At 36.4% G+C, this 17,425-nt stretch overlaps 1 protein-coding gene across 1 annotated transcript in view; it reads left to right on the top strand.

Annotated features, from left to right (window-relative positions):
- The first annotated feature begins 5,703 nt into the window (after window positions 1-5,703).
- The window catches only part of LOC126714045 (transcription factor MYB114-like), a 92,786-nt gene continuing 81,064 nt past the window's right edge, over window positions 5,704-17,425 (top strand). The window contains exons 1-2 of the mRNA XM_050414033.1: window positions 5,704-5,785; window positions 6,767-6,878. Coding sequence (XP_050269990.1) covers window positions 5,780-5,785; window positions 6,767-6,878 — 118 coding nt within the window. The 5' untranslated portion in view covers window positions 5,704-5,779. The remainder of the gene's footprint in view (window positions 5,786-6,766; window positions 6,879-17,425) is intronic.

Raw genomic sequence — 17,425 nt, 5'->3', positions numbered from 1 at the left:
AAGAGAGATGCTGATGAGCAGAGGCCACAATCTTCAAAATTGAGAAGGAATCTAGTTATGAAGTGTCAATATTGTAAAGAGGTTGGTCATAACAAGAGGACATGCAAAGGAAAAGTTGGTGGCAATCAAAGGCAGCCTACAAGTCAACAACAGAGTAATTTCACACAGCCTACTACGGTATAATTTTAGTTACTACATAAAAGTGATATTTGTCATTCTTACCATCTTTAAAAAAAATAAAAAAATAAATAAACTATGCTATAGTAATTTTCATTTTATGCTTTACTACTGTGATAATTGTCTCTTATTGCTTTGCTAGGGAGAGGGTACAAGTACAAGTGCAAGTGCTGGTGCTGGTGCTGGTGTTGGTGCAAGTGCAAGTACTGGTGCATATGAAAATCAACCTTTACAGCCAATAATACCACCACGGTCAATTGCAAGTGCACAAGCACATTCTGAAGGTGGTGCAAATACACAATCAACTGCAAATGCAATAGCCACAGGAGTGACCTCCGCAATAGCTAGGACATTTCCCAATGCTGAAAATGGTCCATTTGTTCCACTACCACAAGGAAAAAAGCCGAAGAGGCCTAGGAGAAAAGCAATTGATACGCCAAGGGGGAAAATAAAGCCTTGGGTCAGCAATGTACCACTTCCAGAAATATGGGGTCCACATCCTTCATGGAAAGGAAACACTTCTCTAACCAAAGAAACACTGATGGCTGCAAGTCAAACTGCAAGGTATAGGGAGACATTCAACATACTTGGCAGTCAGGAATCAATTCATGCACCACCATCATTTAGGGGACAAAGTGAAAAAGGAAAGGAAGGAAGTCGTGGCTAATTTTTATTTATATTCATTTTAATGACCAGTTGGAATTTTTATTTGTTTTGACTTATATTCTATTATGGATTCATGTTTTAAGTCAACTACCAGCTCGTTCATGCACTTTGGATGTTCATTTTAAGTTATGTTGTGTATTGACAAGTTTGATATGTCATGTAATTTGACTATTGAGTACTCTAGATGATTACCAACAGGTTTGAATGGATGTTATTGTTAGTGTCATTTTATGATGCCCAGTTTTTTATGTATCGTGTCCATTATTTTCCTTATTGTCTTTGCAGTTTGGTACTTCTTAATGCCAAAAAATATGGATGATTGCCAATGTGCTTGAATGGATATTTTTGTTTAGTGTCATTTTGAGTTTGGATGATTACAAACTCAAATTACATCGTAGTATCTATTACAAACTCAAAATTACATCATTTGAAACTATTACATTAGTTAGCCTTTAAGTTAACATCATTGTGCTGCAAGCCTCCATATAAGCCTCCATATGAGGTACTTGAAGACATTTGTAACCTGGTACAAATAAATTACAATTAGTTTCAAATGAATAGCCACAAAAAAACCCACAATAACATAAAAGAAACAGTCAAAGAATATGAGCTCCAAACAAGAGTATCATACGAAATCATCATCTAAAACTTATGATTGATGACAGATTGAGAGTAAGTCACCAATAGCAAAAATATTAAACACCAAAGTATCTAGGCAAGTCCTAATTTTGAAAATTTTAGTGGCTATTCTCATCAAATGTTTGTCAAGTAGCCTTCTAGCATTTCCCTGCAAAATAAAGTGTTTCACACAACTCTTTGAATAATTCAAAAGTAAAGAAAATCTAAAAATCCATGGTCTGCAATAGAAAATAATGTCTTCACATAGAATCTAATATTAACACACACACACACACACACACACGCATATATATATATAAATCTCTGATGTTCATTTATCAATACAATCATTCACTTACAAATGGACAGGGCTACCACCTGCAAAATAAAGTGTTTGTTGAAGTGTTAAGAAAAACTTCCCCTAGACACCCAGGTTAAGGAGTGTCTAAAATTACTCTTACACCACCAAAATCTCAAGAAAAACATAATAAAAGCTTAAAATTACCCTTACACCACCAAAATCTCAATCTAAACATAATAAAAGCTTAAAATTACTATTACCCTGTATTGAAATTAAGCCTTATAGATAATAAACAAACTCACTTGTTTACTACAAGTGGGTCCAACAATTTAAGGTAGAAATGGTCTCAAACAGTTTCACAGTGGATTACAATGAAGGTTTTTTTTTTTTTTTTTTTTTTTTTTACTGCGACTATAACAAAGTTAAAGGGTTAAAAAATGGAGTTTCTGCATTGCAGCATCCATAGGGCCAATCTCCACTGATGAGAGATTGAGCATAAAAATCAGTAAAAAAAGACAAAAATCTCCACTGCCGTTATCTCATGAAGTAAGGATGAGAGAAAGAGAAATCGTGAGATAGAAAGAGACACACCTGATGCTGCTGGAATAGAGAAAGCACTGCCGGAGTAGAGAAGGCGCTGTCAGAAGAGATAGAAGGCGTTGCCGGAGTAGAGAAGGTGTTGGCGGAAGAGAGAATGCACTGTCGGAAGGAGGGCCTGCCCCTGTTTAATAAAATCTGCAAATTTTCTTATAAAAAAAAATGATTTGGGTTAAATTAATTTGGGTTAAGAAAAAAAAAACTAACGTGGTAGGACTTGTGTCCATTGACGTGGCAATAAAAAATTAGGCCGTTTGACACGTCAGATTTTTCCATCCATAAGATAACGGCAGAGACTAAGTTAACACGACACTAAAAGGTTAGGGACCAAATTGACACAATTGAAAGGTTAGGGACTAAATTAAAATATGATGTAAAGGATAGGGACCATTTATGTAGTTTACCCAACTTTTAAATGTAGGAACCCTGGAACACGTATGAAAGTTGTGAATATCAGGGCGCACGTCAACCTCAATCAATTTTTAAATATAGGAACTATGCTAACTCTGTCAGAGTGTGTAAACAGTTCTAAACAATACAAGAAAATCTAAAACGCACAAACAGTCGTGGACGCAAACGTAAACGTAAACGCAAATGCAAACGCAAACGCAACAGACCTTGACGCAAATCTAAACGCATACTTAATATTAATAATTGAGTAGTCAATTTACTTAAAACATTTAGATGATCACTTATGTCTGTACCTTCAAAGCACAATCAATAAAACTCTCTTCAAGCACAATCGATCCAAAGTAGTGAGTACTATTTGACATTTATACTTTTTCTATCCTTTTCCATAACTCCTGGGATTCCAGAACTCCTGGGGAGAGTCTCATTCAAGATAGATACTATACTTTAAGTCGGGGGAAGGACTAATAGTATTCACTACTTTCGTATCAAACTCTTCCTAGTCACCGTCAGATATAGTAGCAGACATCTTTGACTTCGCAAACAACGACTTACTGAACCATCAGATAAAGTAACAGATATTTTTGGTTCAGCTTTTTTAAATTGGATTAAAAGAAAAAAAGTGAAGTTTTTAAATAGTGTGATATGAAATTAGGTTTTATTATTATTATTATTTTAACGGAATGTTTGGTAAAATTTGTTAAAAAGTATTTTTAAAAAAAAATTGAGTATTTGGTTAGTACTTATAAAAGTAACGGTTTGAGTTATAAATTATTGAAAAAGACAATGTATATATAAGGGGTTTATTTCATACTTAAATCAACTACTTAATAATACTTATTCAAAAGAAAACTACTTAATAATAATAATAATAACAACAACAATAATAATTTATTGTTAACTAAAATTTGTTATAAAAATATTGTTAACTAAAATTTGTTGTAAAAATATTTTTATAATATTTTCACAACAAATCATACTTGGTAAATTGTTACTGATTTTAATTTGAACACACCACTTAAATTATTATTTTTTTTCCACTAGTATTAGCTTGTAACAACCTACCACTTAAAATTTATTATAAAAATATTGTAAAAATATTATAATAGCATTTCTTAGTTTTAATTTTTTTTTAGAACTCCTTTCCCTCTCCTATTTGTTTCTCAAAAAAAGTTTTTTTTTTCCTCTTTTTTTTCTCCTTCATACAATATTCTTTACCTTCTCCCTGTCTTCACTTTTGACTTTTCTTTAAACTTTTCTACTTCACCAGACTACTACCATTTCGTCCACTCTCATTCTAGAACATACCATTTCTTTTTTTCTCTCCCTATATTCCTCCACACATTCAGCCACACAGCCTACACCCACGCACTTCTTCACCTTCATCTTCACAGGTAATTTCGCTTATTTTCTGTGTTTGTCTTCAGTTTTCAGTGTATACCGTATAGATATAAAGGGATACATAACTGACCAGAGTAAAGCGTATACCAGAAAAAGAAAAGTAAGCGCAACCCCCACGTGAACTTAATTTCGTTTTTTACTAAAATAAGAGTGCCACTTTACAAACGTGCCTTTTTATACCTCCAGTTGGGAGGAAACGTTTAGCATGGAGGGCTATTTTGCAAATGTTTACATCTACTAATATGGATGCTCTTACATTAAATGTTACAATTAATTTCACATGTTGAAGAGGGTGGAAGTGTTATTCCGTGTCTACAATAACGCTCTAAATGGCAAGAAAAATTATTTTTTTTTTTTGTCATTTTTAACCTTGGCATTCACAGTGCAAATCTCATATATCTCACCACCGCACATCCTTTGTGCGATGGTCACTCCACAAGTATAAGTGCTTGTGGGGTATGGGGTGTGAGGGGCAAGGGCTATGGTTCAAGTCTCTAGGATAGAGTTTCATACAAATATACACTTAGATTTAGTTAGAGTAGAAATTTTATCTTGTATAAAAAAATAAAAAAATAAAACTCATATGTCTCTTAACTATTGAATTATATATATAAATAATGACAAAATTTAGCTACAAAATTAGGTATAGTATAAAACTACAACCTTACTCAATATCATTTATATTACTACATATTTTGAAAATCTAATCGTTAGATTACCAATTCTTTATACTTTTAATATACATATCAAATTTTGTGTCAATCGAATATTATTTACTATATGATTTATAAGATTATGTTTTATACATAATTTTAAACTACAAAAACTTGCAATTTTAATAATTTATAGATGACATAACTATTGATCTTTAATTTTTTAGAAATTTTGCAAGTATAAAGGATATAAGAAGAAAATATAATCCAATAGTGGATTTGTCAAAATTCACCTTCAATAAAAAGATATTGAATAAGGTTATAACCTTATGCTACAATAAATTTTGTCTCTAAATATTAAGTTGATAGATTTTTCTTCTCAAAAAATCAGTTGATAGATTAACAAACAAGAACTAATTAATATATGTACTTAAAAAAAAAAAAAAGTTAAAATAACAATTTCAGGCTTACAGCAAGTTTTAAGAGTATAAATTAAACGGATTCCATATTTGAGAGTACACCATAAATAACAAGTTTTAATAGTTGAGGTACAGAATTAATAGTAACCTTAAATTAAGAAGATATAAATAAGAAATAAAAACCAATCCTTAGGAAGAAATTATATACAATGTTTAACCTGAGTTTCCAACCCCATCGCATGTCGCTCCACAACTGCCCCCACGACTCACCTCGTGGCGAAGCCTGGAACACATATGAAAGTTGTGAATATCGGGGACGCACGTCAACGTCAATAAAAATTTTAAATGTAGGAACCCTGCTTACTGTGCTGTCTACCGTATAGATATAAAGGGATACATAACTGACCAGAGTAAAGCGTATACCCGAAAAAGAAAAGTAAGTGCAACCCCACTTGAACTTAATTACGCTTTTTACTAAAATAGGAGTGCCACTTTACAAACGTGCCTTTTATACCTCCAGTTGGGAGGAAACGTTTAACATGGAGGTAGGGGCGTAGCCAGAAATTTTTGCTTGGGGGCTAAGATAAAACAATCATATTGATTTGCAATTCAAGAAAAATTCAAAATATAACATTCATACATGTCTTGGCGCATTAGTTTAGAAAAACCAACATTAAATCCAAAGTAAGTCTTAACTATATATGTATCATATATATGTATATATATATATATCTCATAAGATTACTACTAGAATTTTTTTATTAGTGTAATTCAAATTAGCACTCAAAATACTAACAAGCTAATCAACCAATTGAGCATCGTAAGGAAGAATTAATGAAGAGAAATTGAAGAGAGAGCACTCGGTAACGACGATGAGTATTGAGTAGAGTCTTTTGGGTGACTATAAAGTGCAAGGGGATATTGTAATAGTTTTGGAAAATTGCAAAACTTAAGTATAATATCTAAAGTGTAATACATTAGGTTTCTCAATTAAATTCAAACACATGTTTACCATGACAAATAAAATACAAGCAATATTATCATTTTTAAGGACAATTAAATTCAATACAGATTTTAATTGGGAAAGATAATGTACTACACCTCAGTTTTATGACTTTATTCTATTAGGAAAATTGAATGACTAAACAGTGGTAAAAATGAGGGATAAAACTGTTGTAAAAGACATGGACATGAACATCAGGACATGGGATATGGTCTTAGCCTCTTAGCAAAAAAAAAAAATTAAATAAATAAAAAGGGATCTGCCAATAGCTGTACTTTTAATGGAGAATGAAGAAAACAAAATGAATGAATCTTTATGGCTAAAAAGTGGGGATTTGAGACGAGGGAAGGGAGTTCTTATGGCTGGCATATAGGAGGGGGGCCAAGTTTTTTATCTTGCGGGGGCCAGCTATTAAATCAAAGGGACTGAGAACTAGTTTTCCCTACAATTAGGGAGGATTTAAAAAAATTTGGAGGGGCCATGGCCCCCCCAATGCATTACTTAGCTCCGCCCCTGCATGGAGGGCTCTTTTGGTGTGAGAAAAGGTGCATGGACTGAGGAGGAAGATATTCTACTTAAGCAGTGCATTCAGAAGTACGGTGAAGGAAAATGGCACCTGGTTCCTGTCAGTGCAGGTATTATTTTAGAATCTAGAGTGAGTGAGATTGAATTCTCTTTTTTCTTTGGCAAACCAAACCAAGTTCCTTTGTTTATGTCTCCTCTGTCTTTTTTTTAGTCTCTGACAAAATCTGTGAACACAACTTTTATTACAAGATTAATGCAGTTTATTGTGGTGGTTTATGTAAAAATGATAAGAAGCAGCAACTCAGAATATGCTATATCAGAGTTGTTGCGAAAATCATGATTAAAAAGGATCTCTTGAGTAATTTAAAGAAAAACTAAGCTATGTTTTAAATAAATAATGCAGTATTGGCTGAGCTTCTTATTTTTTCAATAAATATGTTTCATGCATTTTGTAGGCTTAAATAGATGTAGGAAAAGCTGCAGACTGAGGTGGTTGAACTACCTGAAGCCAAATATCAAGAGAGGGAACTTCGCCGCAGACGAAGTTGATCTTATGCTCAGGCTCCATAAGCTGCTAGGTAACAGGCAAGTCTCGCTAGCAAATAATAATAACTCCAAACACAGAATGTCATTAGTTAAGACTACTGCAGCTTACTGAAGATACGAAAACCATTAAAGAACCAAAGATTAATTAATTTAAAATTTGGGTGAAAACTAGGACACCTAATTCCAAGCTCTCTCTGTCTTTCAAGTTTTCTTTAGAGCTCTTTGTGGGAGGAGAAGGAAGTGAAAAGATGTCATCATAACCATGCGGACAACAACTATAATTATTAATGGTGATGCTTAAAAAAAAAGTTACACTAGAAGAGGAGGATTTAAATTTTGGATTTCTCTAGTTGGTGATGATGTCTGTTACATTTAACTTTAGTGTTTTTTCTTATCTTAGAGATGGGGACAGTGCCAAGTATTGGTCCAAAAGGGCCTTGGAAGTGTCCGTTTGTTTTGCGTTTGGATTTACGCGTCTGGGTCTGGCTTCTTCTCTTTTTTCTTTTTATTTATTTATTTTTTTTTTGGCCAGCATCTCTTGTATTGTTCATGGGACATGAACAATGCATTAAACCAAATGAACAGTATTTTGTAATTGTGAACAATAATTGGAAATTATTTTTTATTGTTTTCCGTTTTCAGCAAAATAAGTGGTATCCAAACGCATATTAAGGTTTAGAATAAAATAAAATAAAAACTTATATATTTAAGGTTGATTTAGAATTTGAGCCTTAAAAAATTAAACTCGGCCCCTTGAACTATAAAATATTCCAAATAACAACAAAAGTTAACTCAAACAATATTAACATAGGCCGAAGAACAACAAAACTAGCTACCGTAGGGGATCATGTTATTTTGCCATTTGATCTTGACGAATTCCCTTGCTATAAAATAAATAAATAAAATTCTCTCTCCATACATGAATATTTTTTGTAATTAATAGTCCTATGAGTTCCTTGACATTTATCATTATATAGCTAAAACGGTTAATATAAGAAAGATGCCTCCCTTAATGGCCTCGAACAATCTGGTATCCTTCTTAATCCTCATGTCCTAAAACATTAGGACAGAATAGTCAAGTCAAGAACACATTTTAGATATCGTTAGAGCATCCACAGCAGTAGATCTAAATTTTTAGTTTTTTAGCTACACAAAAAGTCACTTTATCTATTTTATCTACATACATGCTATAGCAATGGATCTATTTTAGCTTTCAACATAATAAAATAATGTAACCATCCCAATAAAATAATATAACCACTACAATAAAATAATATATCCCACTACCCAAAAAAACCTCCACAATACCATCCACAACCACCTCTACCATCAGCCACACCCACAACCACCACCACCACCACCACCAGTCACTGCAGGAAAAAAAAAAAAAGACCAACCCAAATCAAACCCACAACCACAAATCACAAATCGGACCCAGCCATCACAAATTGAACTCACGCCGGTACGACCCACCACCACCACCATCTCCACCGTGACCCCTGAAATCCAGCAACCCAAACGCTAAAATCCACCAAACCCAAATCCAGCTACCCAAACGTCAAAACCACACACCGATCTCAACCCCAATACCAATGCACATCGGAGCACAACCATGACCCAGCGGCCGGAGCACAACGTTGAGAGAGTGAGGTTGAGAGAGATACCAAAGTTGAGAGAGTTGAGATTAAGAGAGATGAGATGAGAGTGAATGAGAGAGAGAGGGGCACGGTGTGTGTGTGTGTGTGTGAGAGAGAGAGAGAGAGAGAGAGAGAGAGAGAGAGAGAGAGAGAGAGGCATTTTTTTAATAAAAAGCTGGAATAAAATAATGTTTTATTTTTTAGCTCTAATGAATAGTGCACATCTATAGATAGATATGCACTGTTCATGTGGAGCTAAAAAAATGGATATAGCTCCACTGCTGGAGTACCATTTTAGTAGCAGTGTAGCTATATTATAGCAATATAGCAATATAGCTACATTGCTGCAAATGCTCTTACAACTCTCATCCTTTCTACATCATTTCCTACAACTTTTTTAAGGCGGGTTGATACACATTGATGTTCACACAATAAATAGATTACCTTCTCCAAATTAATCATAACCACGAGCAATGAAAAAGGAGTTCAATGCACTTGGAAAGACTTATACATATATATGTATATATATATATATATTTTTTTTTTTATGAAAAGTGGGAGGTTTTATTTAATAAACTGAGTTTATACAATACCTACAATTGTGCTGGGGTTACAAAGCCGAGTTTCCCCCAGGCTAGTCAAGTCACTCACATATGATATATAAACAAAAGTGGGACATTCACTATACACAGTCATCCTATTTCGGAGATGGGTCCCCCGCTTTGTTAGAGCATTTGCACAGCCATTTGCCTCACGGTACACATGTTGCATGTGCACTTCCCATTCCTGCTCCAAAAGATTCCTGCAATCACAGATTAAGGGTAGAATATTAGTGGGATAATTTAAATTTGAAATTGTTAGCCAATTTAGGACCACTTTGGAATCTAGTTCCAGTTGAAGGCGCTTTACTCCCATATTCCATGCCATTGCCAGCCCTTGTCTAACTGCCTCCAACTCAGCCATATTGTTTGTTGTGAGGCCCACATGCATTGAGAATCCTGCAATCCATTGGCCCTGGTGATCTTGAAGAACACCCCCTGCTCCGGCCAATCTTGGGTTATCTAGGACACTACCATCAGTGTTGAGTTTAAGAAAGGGGTAGGGGGGGCTTGCCAACTGATAATCTAAGGAATCAGTTCTAATGGTCGCTTGGTGGTACCAGCGAGGAAATGAAATTCAATCGTCGCTTGAACAGAGGAATAGCTTAGGCTATGTTGGGATCGGGATTTGTTTGTAAATATTCTTTCATTCCTTGCTAATCAAAGTTTCCAACAGGTGAAGGGAAAATAGACTTGCCAAGGGGGGTGGTGGGGTAAGGAGGTCCTTACCACCATAGCATTATATCTCAACCAGTCTTGTAGCGGCAACTGGAAGAAAGACAAGGGCAGTATAGCTGGGGATTGGTGCCATACCTCTTTTGCCCAAGGGCAGTCACGGAGAATGTGTATAGTCGTTTCAGGTGAGTGGCATCTAGGACAGCGAGTATCCATATATGAACGACCAAAGGAGAGGTAAGTTTTGGTGGGGAGACGGTCCCGCATAGCCTTCCACAGAAAGATTTGGATCTTTTTGGGACAAGGGAATATCCAAATCCATTGCCAAAGGGCTTTGTTCCAAGGGACATGATGGCACTGAAAAAGGAATTTAGACGCGGATTTGACGAAACACGTGCCCTTGTTGTGGGGCCATAGAAAAGAGTCAGTAAGGCTAGTAAAACGGGCCACCAGAATGCCTTGAATAAGGTCTTGGAGATGGGTAGGGAGGGGAAGATTTAGAGAGTCGAAAAACCACTCCTGGTTTGACCAAAGAGAGTTGACACGGCGGTCGTCCTCCTGGGGGAGGAGAGGACCCTCAATATAGTTCCGCAGGGATTTGTTAGGAAGCCAATGATCTTTTCAAACTTGTATAGACCTTCCATCTCCTATAATCCATCTCATGCCTTCAAGAAGAAGCCCGGCCCCAAGTGAGATAGCGGTCCAAATGTGAGAGCCTCTTGAAGTTTAGGGACTGGTAAACATAGTAGCATGAGGAAAATATTTTTCTTTTAGGACCCTAGCCCAGAGCACCGTGGTATTGGAATAGAGGCGCCAGGCCTGGTTCATAAGGATAGCTTTGTTTCTATGCCGGGTAGAGGACATACCCAATCCTCCAGCCTCTTTGGGGAGCGTGACAGTCTCCCAATTGACAGTGTGGCAACTCCTGTGTTGATCGGTGTCTCTCCAGAGGAAGTGACAGCTCATTTTATCTATGTGGTGGCAAATTTTTTTTGGGAGAAGCATGGTTTGCATGGCATAAAGCGGGAAAGAGGTGACCGAAGCTTTGATGAGGGTGGCTCTGCCAGCTATCAAAAGATACCTAGCTTGCCATCCTTCAATTCTCTTACGGATATTATCCACCAGATATTGATACGAGATAGCTGTTCGACAGGTGGTAAAAATGGGTGTTCCAAGATAGGTTCCTATGCGGTCTGTGGTAGGGAGGCCAAGGATACCTGCCACTTGATCTTTTATCCGCCTAGGGGTTCGGGGAGAGAACCAAGTTTTAGATTTGGTGGCATTCATAAGCTGGCCTGACATCGCACAGAAGTCAAGCAGGAGTCTGCTAAGATTTTTACAATCCCTAGCTGTGACTCTCGTAAACAAGAAGATGTCATCAACAAAAAATAGGTGCGAGAGGTGGACCCCAGTTCGAAAGTTTATTGGGTGGATAAGTTTATCACGGACAGCCTCATTAAGCTTGATGGATAGTCTCTCCAAATAAAGGATAAACAGGTGGGGGGAGAGAGGGTCACCCAGTCGGATGCCTCGACTGGGCACCACTTCCGGGAGAGGGGATCCATTCCAAAGAATGTGGAATCTCGTAGAAGAAATCATATTCATGATGAGAGTAATGAGATTAAGAGGCACCTGAAAGTATTCAAGGGTTTCCCGAATAAAGGACCACTCAAGACGATCATAAGCTTTTTCAAGATCTAGTTTAAGAGCAACGTATCCCGTTCGACCCTGTCGAGAAATAAGAGTCCGAATAACCTCCTGGACAATGATGATATTATTGCTCGTACGACGGCCAGGCACAAAACCCGCTTGACAAGGATTGATGACTTCTCCCATAAAGGGTTTGAGTCGATGAACAATGATATGAGAAAGTAATTTGTAGAGAGTATTGTAGAGACTGATAGGACGAAATTGCGTGATCACATTAGGATAAGCAACTTTCGGAATAAGGACCAAATTTGTGATCCCCCAGCTACAAGGGATAGTGAGATGCTCAAAAATTTCTTGTATAACTTGAATAATGCTCGGACCCAAACTATACCAATTTGATTGGAAAAAGAGAGCGTGAAAGCCATCCGGTTCGGAGCCTTTAAGGGGGGGAGAGCCTGGAGGGTCTGAAGAATTTCATCAGATTGGGGAATCCTGGTGAGTAACTGAGCGTGGGTACGGAAGGGACTATTGGGACAATAACTCCTCTCATTACCAGGGGTGGTGCAGCAATATGATGATGAGGCCTGGAACAAAGTTTTGAAGGCATTGTGAATGTGCTGGGTTAGAGGTTCTTCAGTGAGCCATAATCTCGTGCCATCCTTTAAAGTTATCACTCGTAAGTGACTGCGACGTTGGACGGTTTTGATGTGAAAATATTTAGTATTGGCATCTCCATAGTTTAACCACATGATGCGAGATTTGAGACGCCAATATAAATATTCTTGGTGGAGAACAATATTGTACTCCTGAGTGAGCTGACTTTCGAGGGAGTGCAAATATGCAGAGGGTTTCCTAGCTAAGGCCATTTGGATACCTCTGAGTCTAGCTACCAGGCGGTTTTTACGATGAAACACATTTCCAAAATGAGTTTTATTCCAGGAACGAATGTTTTCTGTTAACGCTTCCAGGCGCCTAGGAAACCTAGACAAGGATGAGGAAGCAGTAGGGATAAGTTCCGAGGCTTGCCAGTTGTCCTCTACAAGGGATGGGAATGTGGGATCGGTTAACCACATTTACTCGAATTTGAAGGGTTTGGGGAGTTTAGGCTCTGATGGGTCAGTGTTCAGCAAAATAGGGCAATGGTCAGACTTGACCCTAGGGAGATGGTGAATTTCAGTGGTAGAAAAGAGCAAAGTCCAATCGGCATTGCCTAGACCTCTATCTAACCGCTCCTTTATGGTGGACAGCCAAATCAGGCTCTTGTTGGTCCACGTGAATCGGGGGCCATGAAAACCTAGGTCTATGAGCCCACATTTATCCAAGCAGTTTCTAAAAGCCACAATGTGGGTTCTATTTACAGGAAAACCTCCAAGTTTTTCATCCTCCGAAATCAAAAGACTCATACATATTGTTTGGTTGATGTAGTTCTAGGGAAATCCGCTTTTGGACGTCAATAGGCATTAAAAAAAAAAATTCAAGACTCATTTTGATGGTTTTTTTTTTAGCTATATATTCCAGTTAAATGGTTCATATAGAAAAATGGGATTATGAATAGACATTCGTAGCTCTAGGGAAATCTGCTTTTGGACGTCAATAGGCATTAAAAAAAAAAAAAAAAAAAATGAAGACTCATTTTGATGGTTTTTTTTAGCTATATATTCCAGTTAAATGATTCATATAGAAAAATGGGATTATGAATAGACATTTGCTCTTGTTTCTCATCTCCTCTGTGTGCTCACACTAATCGAAATGGTTACCTTTCGACATCGGCTATTCTTTCAAATGGATATAAAGAATGACTTCCTCAATGGTTATTTAAGTAAATAGGCCTACATGTAGCCTCTTCCTAAACTTTTACATCTACACCATGAGATCTATCATCTTTGTCGAGCTTATACGGCCTCAAGTAGACTTCTTGGACTTGGTTTGCTAAGTTCAACTCCACAAATTCTTGCCTTGGTATTCTACCAGTTCCTATTATTTTTTTCTTTTCATTCTTTGCACTAACCATGACACTATGTTGACGACATTATTATCACTGAAGATGCCTTAAACAGTTGGACAGTATCTTGAAACTCAAGCAATTTCCTAGTCTGCAATTTTAAGACAGGATCTTGGTATGCTTAGTTATTTTCTTGGAGTTGAGATCTCTTTTTCTTTAACTTGCTATTATCTAAAAAACATCAAATATGCATTGAATCTTCTATCTCGTACTAGACTCACTAACAGAAAAATTGCTAACACTCCAATAAAGTTCAACACTTGTTTCACCCCACAAGGTGGTTAGTCGTTTTTTGATGCCGCACTTCACAGCCAACCCATTAGGAGTCTTGTTTAATAAAATATAATTTTTCACTCTCATTTATTTTTAGTTTAAATATAAAATTTGATAATTGTGGTAATTATTAGTAGGAATTCATTAAAATTGTCTTAGTATACTGAAGAATATGATTCTCCAAAAAAAATAAAAATGGTAGAGATTCTAGTTTAAATACAGCTAGCTCCTCCCTCGCTAAAAACCTGGAAGTCATTTGCCACTAATTTTTTCCCTTATTGTTTATGCATGATAACATGGTCTTCTTTAGTAAACAGATTACAAGTTAATCAATAATTATTTGAACTTTTTTTTTTTTCTTTTTTTGTATAGATGGTCACTTATTGCAGGTAGACTCCCGGGAAGAACAGCTAATGATGTGAAAAACTATTGGACTACACACCGCCTCAAAAAGGGAAGTTCACACATCACCAAGCTGAAAGAAAAGCCCGAAGATGTGGTGAAAGTGAACGTAATAAAACCAAAACCTAGGACTTTCAAAAAAAACTTAACTTGGTTAAGTGGGAAATCTGCAATTGTAGGAAGCTTTCAAAAAAAGGAAGATGTCAGAGACATATCTCAAACACCAATGCAATCGGAGAGTAGGATTAACTGGTGGAAAAGCTTGTCAAATTGCGGGGAACTTGATGAGAGAGCCACATGTACGCAATGTGGCAGGTTGAATGAAGCGCCCAAAGAAACCTTTTGGGGGGAGGAAATAGTACCGGAGGCAAAAGTTGTGGGAGACACTCTAGATGAGGATGTCCTGAATTATTGGGGTGACTCATCTCTTGATATGGACCTTTGGGAGTTTCTCAATGCAGAATAGGAGTAATCGTATAAGGCAAAAAAAAAAAAAAAAAAACTTGTTTTACAATGTACGTGTGTATAAAACATACTACTGTGTAAAACAAACATCTAGTAAAATAGTCTTTATATAGTTTTTCTTATTATTATTGATCCGGTGTTTTTCCTTGTTACGTGTGTATAAAACATACTACTGTGTAAAACAAACACCGCCCCTAGTTACCTAGTATAATAGTCTTTATATAGTTTTTCTTACTATTATTGATCCAGTGTTTTTCCTTGTTATTATTGTCCAAATTAATTGGATGTGGGGAGATTTATGAAATAAAAGGACTAGAGGTGGTGTTTACGACAGTTTAAAGTCTATCTTTAGAGTAAGCGTTTGGTAAGGCTGTGGCCTAAAACACCGGCTAATAACAAACTGTCACGTCATTAATTAAAATATCTTTTCTCTTTCTCTCTTTCTCTCTTGTCTTCTCCGTTTCACAGGTCTCTCTCCTCTTTTCTTCTTTCTTTCTCTCTTCCTCTATCCAGCCCTCTCACCCATACCTCTCTTCTCCATCTAAAATCAAATCCAATTAAAAGTTTCAAGGCTACCAGCCCCTCCCCTTCTCAACTCTCTGAAACTCTCCTCTCTCAACTCTTCGCTTGCTCGGTGCTTGTGGGTTTTGTGTGGATTTTCTTTGATTTTTTTTGTGGGTTTCTGTGCCTACGGTGTTGACGTGGTGGTGGGATGTTGCTGTGGTGGTGAGGTGGGTTTTTTCCGTGGTTGTGGGGGTGAGGTAGAGGGCGTGGGTTTGTGGATCGGCGTGGTGGAGGCCTGAGTTTGTGGATCAGCGTAGTGGAGGGTGTGGGTCGGCGTGGTGGAGGGCGTGGTAAATCGGCATGGTGGAGTTCTAACCTTGCTTTGTGTTGATCGGTGGCTGAGTATGCTTTGGGTAGATCGGTAACCGTGGGTTTTTGTGTGTTAGAGGTGGTGGTGGTGGGGACTGGAGTTGCTGGGTGTTTTTTTTTTTTTTTTTTTTTTTTTTTTTTTTTTTTTTTTGTGGTTGCTGTGGGGGTGTGTGGTGGTGGGGGGGTGGTGGGTGGGTGTTAGAGGTGGTGGTGGTGTGTGTATCGGTGGTGGGAACTGTGGGGTTGCTGGGCATTTTTTTTTTTTTTTTTTTTTTTTTTTTTTTTTTGGGGTGGATGCTGTGGGGTGTGTGTGGAAAAAAAAAAAAAAAAAAAAAAAGAGGAAGAAGAAGAGAGAAGAGAGAACCTTGTACTGAATTCGTTCGTGATTATAATTTTTCTACACTCTACTCTTGTTATTTATTGTGGTCTATTGGAATGACCATAGCTGTTGAGATGAGAATATGGACCAACTTCTATATATAAACTTTTGCATAGAACCTTAGCTTATACATTGCTCCACACAATTTTTCTGCCCTGAGGAATGCGCCAAAAGTTTTATTGAATTTACACCATCATTTTGAGTTTATACGTGGCATTTCATAGCCAAATCTATGATAGTATTTAAAAACCAAAGTCGCATTAAAATCCCTTCCAATCTTATAAGGATAAAAATGGTTAAAATACATTGTTTCCCTCTATCTTTTTTCATTAGTTTTATTGTCTGACGGAGAAAAATGAGGTGACAATTTTACTAACGTGACAAATCATTTTTATTAAATAATTGCACATATACAATCATGATTTATTATGGCTTGAATCAGTTTCTTTTCCCTAGTTCAAACTCATACTCATGGCTTATTTTCATTGCCAATAAGGGGCGGAGTCAAAAATTTTTGTTTAGGGCTAAGTTGCGATTCTAATATATTTATCAAGACAACTTCCCTCCACACATATATACACACTTTTTTGTTTGATAAGTTATATATATACATAAACCAAAAAAAAAAAAAAAAAAAAAACTTAGTATTTTCAATCAAAATTATGTTTGATGATGATCTTTCATAAAATAAAATTCATTTTTACCATTTTCATAGTGAAATTCTTAAAAAGTTTCATTTTCAATACAAATTATCAAATTTTATACTAAAGTGATTAAAAATATTTCAATTAAACTAATGAAATTTTTAAAAACATAACATGAATGATCCAAAACTTGGAGGAATAAGTTAGGTTTCAAACATATTTGAAGTTATTTTGTTCTAATCCATTATGTGGCAACTAAAAATACATTTCATATGTAGTTTTAGTATCTGTTGGGGACGTTTTTCTGACAAGGGCAAAAAATGTGATATTAGCCCAAATCTCCCTTTGGGTTCTTTAGAAGTGTTTATTGTGGAGAATCAAGGCCAAATTTCCAAATTTATAATGAACAAAAGGCTAATGGATCTTTGACAAGAGAGAATCAAAATGCTAATAACAAAAGTACAGAAAAAGCATAAAAACATAACAGGTCTGAAATTTTGACCCACAATTAC

This window comes from Quercus robur, chromosome 2 (genome assembly GCF_932294415.1).
Source record: "Quercus robur chromosome 2, dhQueRobu3.1, whole genome shotgun sequence".
NCBI classification, from domain to species: Eukaryota; Viridiplantae; Streptophyta; class Magnoliopsida; order Fagales; family Fagaceae; genus Quercus; species Quercus robur.
This window is presented reverse-complemented; position numbering and strand designations above follow the sequence as displayed.